Genomic DNA, 17,030 nt, shown 5'->3' with positions numbered 1-17,030 from the left:
GAAGATGGCTGAGTTTGATTGCGCCGCTGTATGTCGGGTCGCGCCAGTCGCACCAGTCCTGCCTGCCGTTTTCTGACGCAAAAATCGCGACCAATCTGTTGGTTCGCAAACAAATGGAAATGGCGAGCTTTGGTGTCGCGTCTGTTTCGCCATTGCATGATCCGTCGCGGTGGATCTCTTTAGCTGCGAAAGTCTCAAAATACTAAGATGGGGTCGCGAAAGTCAGTTCATGCCAAAATTTGGTCGCAAAAGTCTGGACATTGCGGTGAAAGATGGATAATGATGTGTGACTCACTAGTGGCACAGATGTCTGGTGTCTGTTGCGCGCGTAGAGGTCCTTGAACTGTTCCCAGTTGTCCAACTTCAGTGCATTCATGTTCCCATACCCTAAATGCCCGACACTATACCATCTCATTATAAGTATTTTATGCAGTACGAGAACTATTTGAAAACTTCCATTTTGCGAGCTCAGCCGTGTAGCCCTATTTATCAATGTAAACGCATTAGAGAAGTTTTGAATGGCATAATCAGTAGCATGCCAGTCAACTGAGTCCATTGAGTCAGTTTGTTTTTCAAGTTCGAGTCTGACTGGTGATACAACCCTTATTTATGAAATGGTGTGGTGGCTGCCTGTTTAACTGATAAACCCTAAGCCTACCAGTGTAGTGTGTGTTGTAGGAGGTGCGCATGAGGTTCCTCTCGCAATTGCGAAGAGCATTAGCTGTGCGAGGGGACACTGCCAACTCAGTGGCTCTGTCCTGCAGGTTGGGGTGCAATCCCTTCAAAGGAGTCGGGTACACCCTTCGAACATCCCCGCCAGCCGTCGTTGCAACGCCCTTTGCTTCCTTAAGCCACAAAGAATAATCAAATTTAATTGTCTTACAAGACTGCTCGTATATCAGGGCGAAGCTCTGCATGTTCCAACTGCACTTTAAGACCAATAAAAATGTTTTTGGTTAAAAAATTGATAAAATAACCAAAATATTTTTTTTCTTTTTTTTTCGTCAATTTATCCCCACAGAGGCTATGTGCTGGTCCAGCCAGACAAATTCAGAAACAAACTTCCCACATATTTTCATTCAAACTGACTAGAATTGTTCAGACAGAACCATCTCAGCCATAATCTTCCGAAAGTTAGTCAGTACCATCGTAAACCGATTTATCGTTTAGGTGTTAAGTTTTATACTTATCATGGTTATTAAATGTTGCGTCCCCTCAATCAAGTAAATAAACTTAAAAGAAAACGAAATCATCACAAGGGTAGCCGTTTATGTGCAAGTAGCAAAAAAGCCCCGACTTCGATAACAAACAGTTTCTTTTTTTTCCATACTGCGTAAACTTTTGCTAAGGTGGGATGAAAGGAGCTCAACCAAACCCTAAGACTTCAATAATACTAGTTGCTTAGCTACATTTGGCAACATTTTACCTCATAATTTAAAAAGAAAAAAATTGAACCAATTTTTGAATTTCTAAAAAGTGTTTTATTATTTTTCTAATTTTATATACAGAAGGGCGTAATTTTTTTATAAAATAATTTTATAAAAGGACTTTCAAAAACTAATTTTACTAGTGCAAAATTAAGTTATCAAAAGTTAACTTGGGTTATGAGCTGAGATTTTCAAAAAAATTGTTGTACCAGGTATTTCAAAACGCTTCTGTGCCTGCTCTCAAAAAATTAAGGATCACCGGAAAAATGCCGAAGTTCTTAATCAAAAGTTGTGCACCGGGTAGATAAATCTACGCCAAAAAGACAGAATTATAGACACAGTGATCAAATTCACAGGATCTTGTTGAAATTGTTTTATATGTATGCACTCAGGGGCGGATTTAGGGGGGGGGGGCGGTGGGGGGCGGACGCCCCCCCCCCCCCCTCGGGGATTCGACCCCCTGCCGACCCAAAGGGTCCCCCCTTTGATACTTTTTCAGAAATCCATTTTTGCCCGACCGACCCTAAAATTTTTCTAAAGGCGCCTTGGGTGCCAATATATACTAACTTTGAGGGGGAGCGCGCGCCAAATAAAACGCGATTTTTTTGTCAAAATTTTTCAAAAAGTGCCCAAAAACGGCTTTTTTGACTGCTTTGGGAGAGCTCGAAAAATCAATTTGGTCGATCTAAAAAAAAAAAGGTCGTCAAAATTTTCGAATGTTAAAATCCGCCCCCCCCCCTCGAGAAAATCCTAGATCCGCCCCTGTATGCACTTATAAAATAAAGCTCATGGATAACATCTGTGTTTTGTTTTTATATAGTTTTGCTTAAATCATTTATAGCTGAATTTATAGACTAAGGGTCTTGGCCATCCTTTAGATATTACATCAACCAGGTGATAAATTAAGTTAGGATTTGCGCTCCGAGTTTGACATTATTCACTCACAAATATGAAAGGTATACCACGCAGTACTTTACAATTAGTCTTCTCAGCAAAAAAAAAACGGTATATCAGTCAGGCGCGGATCTTAGAATTTCTCGGAGGGGGGGGGGGTGGAGCGGTTTTTCGATTTTCAAAAAAATTTTGAACATTTTGTTGACCTTTTTTTTAGGTCGACCAAATTGATTTTCTGAGCTCTCCCAAACCCCCTATAAGGAATCTAATTTGACGGCGCGAATCTATACTAACTTTGAGGGGGAGCGTGCGCCGAAAAAACGCAATTTTTTGGTCGAAAATTTCCAAAAAGTGCCTAAAAACGGAGAGCTCAGAAAACCAATTTGGTCGACCAAAAAAAAGTTGTCAAAATTTTCAAAATCGAGTGCTCGAGAAATTCCTAGATACGCGCCTGCTTGAAACCAATGGTGCTTTTCAAAAATTTCAAAATTTGGTCGTCTGGTAACGATTTCGGCTGGTAACGAATGATATATTTTTTCAGCCTTCGCAGTTTGAATAATTTATGGAACACCGCAAATGCATCATCGTACAGAAAAAGAAATATTGAACATGCAAACAAATAGACGACTGACTTACAGCAAAAACGACCGCATTCCGGCGTTTTTCAACATGCTTAAACTGCATTGTTCTCAAAATTGGTCCTAAAGACAGATAAGACTAGAATATCATGTACTCACTTTCATTTCATTGGATTCAGGTTGTGGATGCTTAAACATTTCTTATTTCAGAATGCACAAGAAAAATTGAACAGGACTGCTTGCATAAAGAATGCTCTGACTGTCCTTTATCGTCTATGGAGAAGTGTTTGACTTCAAAAAGTTTGATAAAATGGACATATTAATAAAGGGGAAAGGTCTTTTATCAGACCGGTTTTTTACCAGACCGACCTTTTACCAGACCACAATGCAATAAATCAGTTAAGATAAGTTTAAACAAGTGGAAAATTTGAAAATAAAGCAGTTACAACAAACAAAACTTGGCTGAGAAACCGTGAAGTCATTGTCTTTAACCAGAATAATAGGCGTCATTACATCTGTCAATAAAACGCGTTTATTAAGTCTGTAAGAGATCCATGTTATAACTTTTGTGGTAAAAGGTCGGTCTGGTAAAAATTCGGTCCCATTTTTGTTTTTAAACCATCTCATACACGCTACTTGAAATACTAGTTATTGCTCCGACTTTCGATACGAAAGTAACGGAATATTTGAGTCCGGATGGGTTTTTTTATCTTCAGACAAATTTCGACTTTTTAACAAGCCATTTTTGACGGAATTTTGAGCCCAATTAACAACAGTTTTTGAGCCCAAATAAATTGCTGTTTACGCCTTGATTGCGCAAAGTATATAGCGGGTTTAATTATTCAAATTTGACCAAAATTGAAGCTATTTCTCAATCGTTCATAACTTGCAAAAATTTTCGGCTGGCTTAAACTTGAGATCAGAACATCAAACTTTTGTAGAGGACCATGAAAAACTCCGCCAAAAAGGCTAATTTAGTGAAAAATTCTCGCACAAAAACACCCGGGAAAGTGAAACAATAAACCATCTCCGAACATTGAATTTCGGAGTATAACTTTTCCTTATCCACTTTACTTTGCCGTAACTTTGCATGGAAAATCTAGCACTGATTATTAAAAAAATTAAATAGTTTGTTTTCTTGAACCGAGACCTTTGCTTGGGGCCCAGGAAATTAGACGATAAGCAAATTAGACGGATGCTACAAAAACATTAGAAAATTTTTTGGCGTTTTAGACCAAAGGGCAAACATTATTGTTTTCTTAAGAGTCAAGTTTCGCAAATACAAAAAGAACAAAAAATGACAATACCTATCAAAACAAAATTAATTTAATTGAACATAAAATGTTAAATTCGAATATTACAGGAGAAATTTGAATTGAATAAACTATACATAATTGACATGAAAAATTTCGATGGATTTTTTCTGAAATTTTTATATTTTTGGTTACCGAAACTTAACTGTTGACTGCAAACAGTTTTATTTTTCTCACGCAATTTGTCTGCAAACAATTGTTATCTTTCTCACTTTTTTCTTTTTTCCTACAATTGCAGTTTTTCAAAAACGTGTTATTTCTTGTTAAGTGCTTCGTCTAATTTCAATGTCGTCTAATTTCTCAACGCCTTTTGATTTTGATGTTTGGAGTTCATCCAAATCGACGATGAAACGGCTTTATAACAACTTAATGCCCTACAAGCTACTATATAACATCTTACTGCCCTTGGAATCGCATCAAAATCAGCCAAAGTAAAAGCAACTGCCATAGAAACCAGTCGAAAATACGTGAAAGTAATAATTATGTCTAAGTTTAAATTATGAAATATTAACGCAGAGCGACACTTCAATCCGGATCTTAAGCCGTTCCAAATCGAATTAACGCAAACTGTTACTGTTTGACTTGCTTAATGGTTCCAAAGCTTTAAAAAACATAAAATATTCGTAGTCAACGTTGTTTTTAACAAAAAATTTTTAATCTAGTTTTTTCTGAATCAAGTTTTGTACACAATTTGAAAAAATTTGGCAATTTGAAAATGTAATAATTATTTTCACAAGAATTTTTTGTAGAGTTAAAAACTAAATTAAGACAAGACTTCTCGGATGTATCAGGGCGCAACCCCGAGTGATCCGACTGCCTTTTAAGGTCTATGGAGCAGCAATAACATGATTAGTATAGATATACGACACTGGGATCGGGGGGGGGGGGGGGGTGATCCCTACAGGGATCATTGGGTATAGATTATACCTAATGATCCCTACGTAAATATTTATACCTAATGATCCCTATGTATAATTTTCATAGCAAATGATCCCTATGTAAAATATTTATACCTAATGATCCCTATGTAAAATATTTATACCTAATGATCCCTATGTAAAATATTTATACCTAATGATCCCTATGTATAATTTTTATACCTAATGATCCCTATGTATAATTTTTATACTTAATGATCCTTATGTGTAAGTTGTGTTGGTTAAAACAAAATCGTACTGGCGATATATTATTTCTTTCCGCCACCTATAGCTCGGCAAGCTATGTTGTATTCCAATTGAACTAAAACTTTTCATTGTGTTTTGCTGTTGAAGGTCTTTGCGAATTGGTTCTTTCAATGTTTCTACAAACGCTTTGGTCTTGGTGAAAAGAGATATGAACTAAAATGGTTGAATTATACACACAATCTTCTGAAGTAAGTGTCGGTTAAACGCACCAAAAGCAGTTTGGGGTCAATTCCAATATAAAAACTCTCAAAACCACTCCAGATAAAATAGTAACACAAAACCAAAAGTGGATTTAAAGTAGCCCGCCATTACCTAACAGTGAACAAACGTGGAAAGTAAGTATAATACAGTACACTAATTTACAACATTAAATTTTGTATTCAACTTGAATCAAACACACAACATTAAAGTTTTTTGTTTGTTTTACGTCTTTTTGACTGCGGTGCTGAATCTTCAACTGCTTCGCGGTCGACACGAACTCTACCTGGATCTGGAGCTTCATAGCTGGTGATACTAATTAACAGGTCTCTCAACGAACGGTTCGGTTGAGTATCTAACACAAGAAAGCTATCTTCTGACCCATAATTCGTATCCTGCGTAAAGATTTCTTCTTGGTTCGAGCTCTCGTGATCCCAGTCGACTATCTCATCTTCTTCCTCGAAAAATTTCAGCCAATCGTCTAAATCTTGATCTTTGTGGTGACTGGTGCTATTAGTTTCACTCACGTTCCTTTCGCTATCATCATCATCATCATCCTGATTGCTATCGGGAAAGATAGAAGCATTTACTGTTCTATAGTGACCGTATGGCAATGTAGAGATACCATCGCTGAGGATGTGTTCAGAATATGCCTCTCGGAGATGATGCGAGTATTTTCGGCTCGTACAAGGTTTCCAGACGCGAGAGTTTTGATGTATTTTTCATGAGTTAGCAACCGTTGAGTCACCTTAGTGATTCCTTTTGCTGAGTGCTTCCGTGTATCTATTAAAAAAATGATGCTCACTAATCATTATAATGTTTTGTAAACTAAATGTTTTGTAAACTAATACTTGAAATTGAAAAAAAAAAGTATGAACGCATCCTTTTCAGAAGATCCACACCCCCCCCCTCCCATTTAAAAAAAGGTGATAACAATTTAACCTATACCTCCCCCCCTTACCCCCACCCACAGAAGCACCAAAAAACCTAAGTCATCTCAAAAATTTCACTCAGAAAAAAAATTTTTCACAAAAAATTTTTTTCATAAAATTTTTTTTTCCAAAATTTTTTTTTTCAAAATTTTTTTCAAAAATTTTTTTCAAAAATTAAAAAAATTTTTTTCAATTTATTTTCCAAATTTTTTTTGATGACAAAATTTTTTTTTCATAAAATTTTTTTTTTTCCAAAATTTTTTTTTTCCAAAAGTTTTTTCAAAAATTTTTTTTCCAACTTTTTTTTTGATGACAAAATTTTTTTCATAAAATTTTTTTTTCCAAAATTTTTTTTTTTTCAAAATTTTTTTCAAAAATTTTTTTATCAAAAAATTTTTTTTTCAATTTTTTTTTCCAAATTTTTTTGATGACAAAATTTTTTTTCATAAAATTTTTTTTTTCCAAAATTTTTTTCAAAAATTTTTTTTTCCAAATTTTTTTTTTGATGACAAAATTTTTTTTTTACAAAACTTTTTTTATCACATTTCTTTTTTACCAAATTTTTTTTGACAAAATTTTTTTAAATTTTTTTTTCCAACAAAAATTTTTGACATTTTTTAAATTTTTTGAAAATAAAAAGCGCTATTTGAACAATTTTGAGCCGGTATTGAATTGAATTGATCAATAGTTTGTACAGGGCTTCTTCAAACTTGTTTTTTGCCGCTTTTCGTTTGTTTGTATTTAGAGTTATGTACGGTTCGAGCCACAATTCTTGTTTGAACTTTACGATGCGATACAGTTTTGTAACGATAAGACCAAGCTTCACGTAGAGTTTCAGGAGTTTATAATGAATTATATAAAGTTTATCATGTAAAGTTTGTAGAAGTTTTTTCACTTTACCTATTGTGGGTCCACAGTTTTCATTGTTTTTCATTTGTTCTGAGATATTTGTTTGGTATCTGCTCAACCAATCTTTTTGAACAACTTCCTTAGTGGGTGCCAGTGGATAGTCACGGTGACTTTCATGCAACAATTGAGGGTATTTTAAATCAATTTCAACAATATAACCGTAGTTTGAATCGTCAGGGGTTGCTAAAATTTCTTCTATTGACATGGAATTCTCATCTTCGTTTTCTTGATTATTTCTTTCATTTCTAACTCCGATTGTCTCGAAATGACGTGCAGGCAGTTTGTGAGTTTGCATTACTCACCGTATAAGTTGTTGGCATCAACCATGAAGCCATAGGTAGTATCTTCGCTCGAATTAAATGTTTCGTTCATTTGCCTGTTGTTTGCAGTGAACTGTCGTTTTTCAAAGATTGATGCAGTACCACCTCGCATCATTTTTTCAACCATGTCTAAATGATCTCGATCCGTTAGCAATTCAACATCAGCTTTACATACCCGCTTGAAAGCGTCACCAGCTAAATTGGAAGCGGTGAAATGATGAGCACAATCAAGGCTGTATGTTTCATAGCTGATAGAGCGGAATTCCTCAAAGACACAGGCTAGGAGCAATGTGTCACATGACAAATATAAGTCATGATAGTCGCGCAGGTTTTGACAATTAAATTGATTGAAAACTTCTTTGGCTTCAACCAAGTTATCAGCACTAATAGCAATTTTATCTCCGTCTAAACTATTCACCCACTTTTCGAGAGGCGGTAACTCTTTTTCGTCAAACTTTTTACGGTAGGTCATGTAATTATAAGGATAGAATCCTTTTCTACGTATGAGAGTTCTACAAGTTTGGCTTACGTTTTGAAAGTGGTTTTCCAGAATTGTAAATTTGTTGTCAGGCAAGTTGTCAACTAACTTTTGTAGTGATGAGTTTAGAAACTTGAAAGAATCTACAAAACGAAGATACTCATAAATGTTTTGTGTTGTTTGATCTTTTCGTGTAATGGTTTTAACCACTACTCCGATAATTAGTGAAATATATTTCTCATCGGTGGATGGAATGACTTGTATTGTACTACGCGAGTCTCATTCGTTCAACGCTAGACATATATGATGCATGTCATAATTCTGCAAATTGTGTCCCACGACTGGAATGTAATTTATGTTTCTTCGCGCTAAATTACATTTGTCGTGGGTCCATCCTAGAAATTTTCCCGAAGAGTGACAGTGATCCAGGCACTTTTCTTCGCTTTCACTGAAGTTTTCTTGACAAATCCAACAGGTTAAAGTTTCTTCTTTACGCAGTTGGCTGCGATCTCCCAAATAATGTGGTACTTTCCGTTTATAGATGTAAACGTCTCGGGCTAATAGATGTAACTCTTTGATAAAGTTTTCTAAACAATTTTCAGAGCTGTCAAGACTAAAGAAAAATGGTTCTGAGGACTCATGGTCAATAGCAACCATTGAATACCCGGAGGGTTCATGTTTTTCTAGAACGCGAGATGAGGAAATTTGTGGGTTGTTCATACATGTTGTAACGGGACTCAGGAACGATTCGAAATCAAAATAAACAACAATAGGTGCATACCAGAGAGCTTGAAAGTTTTTAAATTTATACTTGTGGCAGCCATTTTCAGCTGTTGGCATTATCACTACAGCTGGTTCATGATCTTTACATAATCGCTCATGCGTTTTATGATCAATTTCATTGTAATGAATTTGAAAACAGTTACGACACAACTGCAGGAAACTTCGGAATTTTTGCTTTCGAACTTCACAAACAAATCGGAGCAGGTCTTTTATCAAAACAAAGTGGTGCATTCCGGGTTCAGATAACAAAAGCAGATCCATGATAAAATTATCTGAACTTTCAAACTTTGAGACAATCATTGGAATGAGATCTCCTTTTTGATATTGAAACACGTTTACTTGAACGTTATTAAGTCGCTCGAATTGAGGAATCATGTTCAAGCCCATAGGCATAACGAAATCATCAGAAGCCTGATGCGTTCCGGGTTTTGTATAGGTGTGTGGATCTGTCTCTTCAAGTTTAGAATCAACTAACCTACCGACAATTAGATCAGGCTTATATCTAAGATGATAGGCGGCAGTGTAGCATAACAAAAAGCAATTGTGGTCGTTGTGATTACGAATATTAATTAATTGTTGCGAATTTGCTATTTTTGCAGGGAGAGGTATAAACGAAGAGCCTCTGATTGGTAACATTTTTCCGATTTTAATGTAAAGCTCATTTACACGCTGCAGAACCCAGCCGCTACCATGGGCTGAAAAATTCTGGAACACAGCTTCCATTTTTCCGAGCATTTCGAGAAATAATTCATCAGACAAACCGTTTGCATATAGGGGAGTCATCATAGAATTAGCGAAAATTTCAACGCGTTCGTCTTCAGGTTGTTGCACGCTTTGGTCCGAAACAACAGTAGCATGCTTGATTAAAGTAAGTTTAGCCGAAAATTGTACTTTGCAGGGTCCATTACAGGTTCTATCTAATATCAACCTTTGAATCTCATTTTTTTTCAAGGTCATAAATTCGATAAGATCATGTTCAATATTTTGGTTGGGAATAATAAAAGTCATTAACGTATTTTTCATGGCTGATTCATGAACTTCAATTGAAGCTGGAAAGTTATCAATATCACTTGCTTGTGTGATTGAGCTAGAGGGGTTGCTGAGTGATGTTAGTTGTTGATCCAAAACAGGTAACCCATGCTCTGATTGCATGTGATCCTTGAAATCTTTAAGTTCACAAAAACCAAGCCGACAATACCGACATAAATTGTTAAATTTTTGATGATCTGATTCAATATGCTGCTGTAATTTTGATAGCAGTAAAGTGCTAAAATTACAATGGTAGCAAGTAAAAACGGGTAATTCTTTTTCAACAGCGTGAAAGTTTCGTTCATGACGAGATCTATTAGTTTTTATTGTAAAAACTTTGGGACAATAGTTACACTTGAAACCCATTTCGCTCTGGAACTATTTTAAAGCGAAGCAGGAAAGGGAATGAATCCCAACCAAACACCAAAAGGTTTAAATTACTGCTTTTAGATTCCTTTTTCCCCTTCTTGGTTTGAATTTGAATAGCTTTTCCCGCTTAACTTTGAATTTGAACTCTTTTCCCGCAGAAATTTGAATTACATTTGAATTTCCCGCCATAAATGTCAAACTCAAATTCGATTGGGTGAAACAGATTAATTGTTGTTTGAATTGTTATAATTACTACAAACGATAAAAATTAATCGAAGCAAACCAAGTTTGAGCTAAATTTTTATCCAAAATGATTTTAGAGCCAAGAGATAAAAGTTTTAGTTTTATATTTTATCAATTCAAATTATAAGTTGATAAAATTTTCGAAATTGCGAATAAAAGTTGAGCATGTCACAACACATGATAAATCCCAAATATCTCAATTGTCATGGGGACAGAATATTCTCTAAAAATGTCAAAATTTGTATCAAAAACAGTTGAAATGATGAATAAGTAAAGCAAAAACTGAAAAACTGTCAGTTTTTTAACTTTCCAGGCGCATTGTTATCAATGATGTCAATCACGGAGCGGTTGCACGGTTCATGTCATCATGAATTTGTCTCAATTGTCTTTCGATATGAAAAAAAAGTCAGAAAAAATACTTTTCTGTAAAGAAAAATGAGTTTGTTGTTTTAGGGGGGATTAAGGGGATTAGCGTTTTTCTCGAAGACTATTGAAAAAACATCTACTCCCACAATCTCATTAGTCGTGCCCCTCATTGCACTTTCATAACAACACTACTTGCTCATAATAAAAAATTGCGTCTTCTGGTTGAAAATCGCATTTTTTCGGAAAAGTGAAAAAACGATGAGTCATCAATTAAAAAAATATGATTTTTATTATTTTTCTCAAATATTTAGCATGATGATGAATACTTTTTTTTTATGAAGATCATTTTTGGAGACAACAGTATCAATGATCATATGGTAACTCCAATTTGAAGAAAATGAAAAAATTATTGCATTTTTTTTTCCTTTTTGTAATTAAAAAATCAAATTTTTAACTAAAAACATGAAAAATATATTTATTTTTAACAAAAAGTTGGTTTTAAACATCTTTTATACTATTTCTTATTATATTCAATTTGTATGGTAATTAAATGAATGAACAAATGACAATAAAAGTTTTCATCCAAAATTATTTTTTTACAGTTTTTTTTGACGTTAATTATCTTTTTTTTCAAAAAACGAAATTGATATTTTTTTATCTTGTTTTCAAAAAATTAGCATAAATATGGATGCTTTTCAATTTTTTTCTCAAGATCAATCATGTAAATAAGAACTTCAATGTTAATATGTTAACTCCTATTTGTGGAAAAAATGAAAATTTTACGAACTTTTTTTTGTTTTTAATTGAAAAAAAAAAGTCAATTAATTGAAAAAGAAATGATTTTTTTAACTTCAAATTTTAAAGGCTTTTATACTAAATTTTTAATCAGAACACAATCGTGTGATAAAATATGAACAAACACAAGATGTAATCTCAAACTCAATTTTAAAGTTAATTTATTATACACAATAAAAACAAACAAAAATCAATAAAACTCAACCTCAGTTTCAAAGTTATATAAGGTCCAAATACTCCTGCGCTTTCTCTAGTGTTGTTAGCTTCCGTTTTTTCTTTGGTGCAAGGCGTAGAGAAGGAGTCAAATTTTCCATATGATTACTCACTGTCGCTTCGGGGGTGCGCGTAGGAGTTGAAGAATCTGGTTCATCAAGCCATGGTGACACTGTAGGAGAAGGATCAGCTTTCGGGGTAACTAATGATGGTGATTCAATCTGTTCCATTCCCCATAAAGGATCAAAAAATTCAATTTCTTCAAAGTATTCTAACTGGTTTTCACACATCGGAGTAACATCACAATCGTATTTATACAAAAATTTTTTTACTGGTTTTGATAAAGTTGAAATATCAACCTGAAGAGCAAGAGGCTCGTCAGGATCCGTATATTTACCAGAATTTGTAAGGTAACTCAAATACTTTATATTCAGTTCTTCGTCTTTCTTTGAATTTTTTAAGGAAAGTTTACTGAATAAATGTAAAAAATATTTGTAAATCATAACGTGATGAGTACAAGCCCACTCATCAGAATTGAAACTTTTTTCTTCGTTAATTATTGCTACAAAATTACCGTGAACGGTTTCATAAAAAATGGTTCTTTCGTGATTGGAATATCCGGCAATAACATAACAAGGCATTTTTGAAGAAAAATTGGAAGAAAAGGACAAACGTAACGCGGAGAGAAATGAAACTGAAATGAATTGTGAAAACGCCTCAAGAGATTAAAATAGGGATTGGTTCTTCTAAAATTAGAAATTTCAAGACCTCCTATGTAGTTTTTGATCAATTTAATAAGAGAGGGCGTGTAAAATATTTATGTTACCTTGCGTGGTATTCTATGTTTATCTAAATTGCATTCAAACAAATAGCTTGTATCGAAAATAACGTTTAAACATTGTGACCTTTAACACCCATTAAAATTCTTATCAGTTGTACATGCACAAAATACTTATCCATTTGAACCAAATTGCAATCCAATATCTTTGCGATATAAAGTACATGTGTATATAAATTAAAATAGATACAACGCTTTCTTTTGCAGACATATACATTCAATCGAAACCATTCATTTCTTTCTATTCAGTTTTGAATCAAGTTACTTTGAAAATTTACTCGTTACAATGAATAAAACCAAAACAAGCACCACAGCAAATGCAGATAAAGATTTTGGCAATTGCTATTTTGATATTTCGGAAAACAGTAAAAGATTAGTGCGTGCTACATTGAAAACATATGACCAAACTGGAACTTATGTATTCCTGAAAGTTTTCAAAAAAGCAACTGAAGGCGCTGAATTTGAATGTGTACAAAGACTTTCCTTAAGCAGCGAAGAATTTTCAAAATTACTAAAGTCGGGAAAGTCAATCCGAGCGCAAACAAGTGAAACTTCTGATACTGTTGAAAACAAAGACAAACCACAGTCTAACTGTAAACGAGCCAGGAAATCTCAACTTTCCTCAAACACAAACGATTTCAAGCACGACTCGAATTAATTTTCCTTTACAAAATGGCAGAAGCTATGTTCGAAGTTGTGTTACCTGATTATTTCAAAAAATTTCAACCAAATTTCAAATTTGTTATCACTGAAAAAATTCCTAATTTATCTACTTTTAAAAATTATGCTTTTGGAAGCCACTTCAAATCTGAATATTGCCCTTTTTCAGTCGAGAATGAAAAAAAAACTCATTACCATATATTGATTCAAGTAGATTCAGAGGAACAATTAAACCAATTTTTTCCTTCCCAAAAATGTTTCAGTGTTCCTTGTATTTTCACTTGCTTCAAATACTTAGTTTCTCCTGCTAAAGATGTCAAAGGAAACGGTGAGTTATTTGACAAGCTTAAACTAGCTCTCACTTATTCAGTACAACCTGTTGCAGCCAATCTCGATTTGTTAGATTTCACTGCAATCAAAAAACGTTTACCCAATTTATTGCTTTCTGCAACATCATCTAACAAACAAACTTCACCAAATCAAAACGTTTGCAAGAAATCTCCGGCCGTTGGGGGACAGAAACGAATTGATAATACAGTTACGCCTGCTGCATCGTCGACGTCAAGCAAATCCGTAAGAGTTTCGACTTCAGTTTCAAAGAAACATACAGAAAGCAGACATGTTCAAACAGATGAGATGAATACAGAAACTTTGAAAAGATTTGAAAGTTTAATTAATGGACCCCATTCTGCCGCTTTTTGTAAAATAATGGATATTTTGACAAGTGGATATGGAAAACTTGATGTAGATACTGATGTGCTATTTGTGAAATTTATTGTTGAAGAGAAAGTTAAGTTTTAATTGATACTTTTCATTATTCCTTTTTTATTATATTGAGTTCAGTAAACATGATTTCAACTTTCGATTTAAAACTCATTCATGAAATTTTTATAGACTTAAAATCACAATATCCAGACAAATCAGTCAGATTTCAGTATTTTTTAGCCACTTGTTTGTATTTGGATGCTGATATTAATTTGGATTTTGTTTTGAAAAACAGACCATATGGTGGTTTAATTGGAATAGACAATTCGTCGCTCGACAAACACTTGAAACATTTCAAATTTCTTAGAATACATGCTATTTTGCATGACGCAGCAGGACATTTGCAAGAAAAAAATCATATCGGTCCTGGGTACACATATGTTTTGCCTTGTCCAATAAAAAACTGTTACCTGGGTCACGTGACAGGTATTGCGTTTTGCTTATTTCTTAAAACATTCAAACCAAAGTTATTTCGTTTGTTGGAATGTTGAGTGAAAGTCATGTTAACCCAAAGAAAGAAAACTAAAAATCTGTTTTTCAATAATCTCATTATTTTAGATATTGAAGGATTTAAATGTGGCAAAAAACCTTTGATCATAAAGGAACTTTCCGTTTGCTCTGCTAATACAATTGATACAATTCATTTTCTGCCACCAGTTCAATTCAACAATTTATCAAAAGAAGAGAAAAATGCTTACAATTGGGTATCCAAATTTCTACACGGGCTCCGTTGGGACGAAGGTGAATACCCTTACTCATATTTGGATCAAATTTTTGACAGCATTCGTTTGAGGAACCCAAACTCCCATTTTTTTGCAAAAGGTACACAAAAATCTGTTTCATTAGCTGAATACTTGAAATTACCCGTGACAAATTTGGAAGATATTGGCTGCCCAAAGATTGAACAGTTATTGGGTCAAGAAAAACATATTTGCAAACGACATTCTCATTTACTTCCCTCGCATCAATTATTAAAGCATTGTACCCGTAGAAAATCCAAAGTTTTTTTCGATTGGTTACAAAATGAACTGTCCAATGATGCAAACAACCTTATCTCCAAATTTGGTGGTTTACGCTTCAATGACTAATCAGAGTCCTGAAAACAGTTTAACAACAAGAATTAAAGTTACTCTTACGCGGACAGGCATATTAGATTGTCGAGGAAAACCTCTCCTGCAAAAACTCGAACAAATTACACTGAACGATATCGAAATCGATAATTTACGGAAATTTTTTACAGTTCTTGACTACTTTCACCTGTACAATGTCCAGACTCCAGGAATTTCGCCAGTCAATTCCGTTGTTCAATCTCAATCTGGAAGGGCTGCAACCTCAGCTGGGAGAGAGAAGACAAATCCATTTGCATGACCATCAGCTTCCAGCTGAACTGAAAGAATTAGTCAAAACTGATCACGTTGAGGAAATACATTTAGTTCAAGCCACTATCAGAGTTGCTGCTCATTTTGTTGTAAAGTTCAAATCTAATTGTAACCATGACAAATTCACAAAATATGAGTTTTTTTTCATTGAACAAGGAGTTGATTTGCCTGTTGAACCGAAATGACGAATCACATATATATGCCAAGTTTTGTGAATCATAATAAATATACTTATTGATTGTTTTCATTTTCTTTTGATCTTGTGTGATTACTAGTTGCTAACATGTCGTGTTTGAAAATTCAAAATTTCAAAAAAATATTTTTGCCAAAAGAAAACACACAAAATGTGAGTTTAACAGGTGAGAATTTACCAAAAGAGTTATTAGACGAAATCAGTACCGGAAACGTAGAAAAAATTGTTCGGATACTTCTGACAGACAAAAACATAGCAAGATATATAATAAAATACAAACCAAACGGCAATAGATCAGAGAGAAAAAAAGGCGATTGGTATGCAGTTGTAACTATCAACCTTGATACAAATAAGCAAAAAAAGTCTTCCAGTAAACATGGAAATTGAAGAAACCACCACTGTCGAGAACAATGATTGCGACTTTGTAGACATTGGTGGTGCCGAACAGTCTTTATCTCACGAAAACAGATCTTGGAAATTTTGTAATTCTGTTTCTCTTCCGTCTGCAGAAGTTGTCTTTTTCACACAAGTCTGTTTCATTTTCATTTTGCTCTCTTTATCGATTTCAAAACTGTCTTTTTACAACCTTAGTTGTGATGAGACTGCCATTTGGCTTTCAATACTATCCAGTACAGTTGGTTACATGTTACCCAATCCCAAGTTATAATAATGAATAAGATCATTTCAACAAAACATCGTCTGTTTATGTCCGTTTCAGGTCCCTCGGGATCTGGCAAAACTGATTTAATTTTTCAAATGCTTCTCAAAGGTACATTCTATCCATCGTATAACAAGATATTTTATTTTTATCTTCACGATCAACCCAAATACCGTTCCTTTGTTTCTCACAACAAATTTGATATTGAATTTATAAAATTGTCCAGCTTTGAAATTGTTAATAACTTACGGGATTGTATGATTGTCTTTGATGATACCTGTGAAGAAATTTTTAATGAAAAAGATTTTGTTAAATTAGCTACAGCAGGTCGACATAAAAATGTTCATGTTATTTATGTCAAGCACAATTTATTTCAGCAAAGTAAGCAATCACGTACAGTAGATTTGAATACAACGCACTTAATTTTGTTCAAATCACCTCGAGACATTCAACAAATTGATTATTTAGGCAGACAGTTGAATAATGCAAAATTCCTCCGTCATGCG

General features: G+C 34.2%; 2 protein-coding genes across 2 annotated transcripts in view; one reads left to right on the top strand and one right to left on the bottom strand.

Moving 5' to 3' along the window:
• LOC134846715 (uncharacterized) overlaps positions 1–17,030 on the top strand; it is a 413,719-nt gene that overhangs the window by 154,708 nt on the left and 241,981 nt on the right. The window lies entirely within an intron of this gene.
• LOC134845771 (uncharacterized) overlaps positions 1–17,030 on the bottom strand; it is a 52,308-nt gene that overhangs the window by 4,781 nt on the left and 30,497 nt on the right. Inside the window, exons 7-8 of the mRNA XM_063862840.1 lie at positions 659–845; positions 296–387 (exon numbers count right to left, since the gene is read on the bottom strand). Of these exons, the coding sequence (XP_063718910.1) occupies positions 296–387; positions 659–845 (279 nt within the window). The remainder of the gene's footprint in view (positions 1–295; positions 388–658; positions 846–17,030) is intronic.

This window comes from Symsagittifera roscoffensis, chromosome 5 (assembly GCF_963678635.1).
Source record: "Symsagittifera roscoffensis chromosome 5, txSymRosc1.1, whole genome shotgun sequence".
Taxonomy (NCBI): Eukaryota; Metazoa; Xenacoelomorpha; order Acoela; family Convolutidae; genus Symsagittifera; species Symsagittifera roscoffensis.
This window is presented reverse-complemented; position numbering and strand designations above follow the sequence as displayed.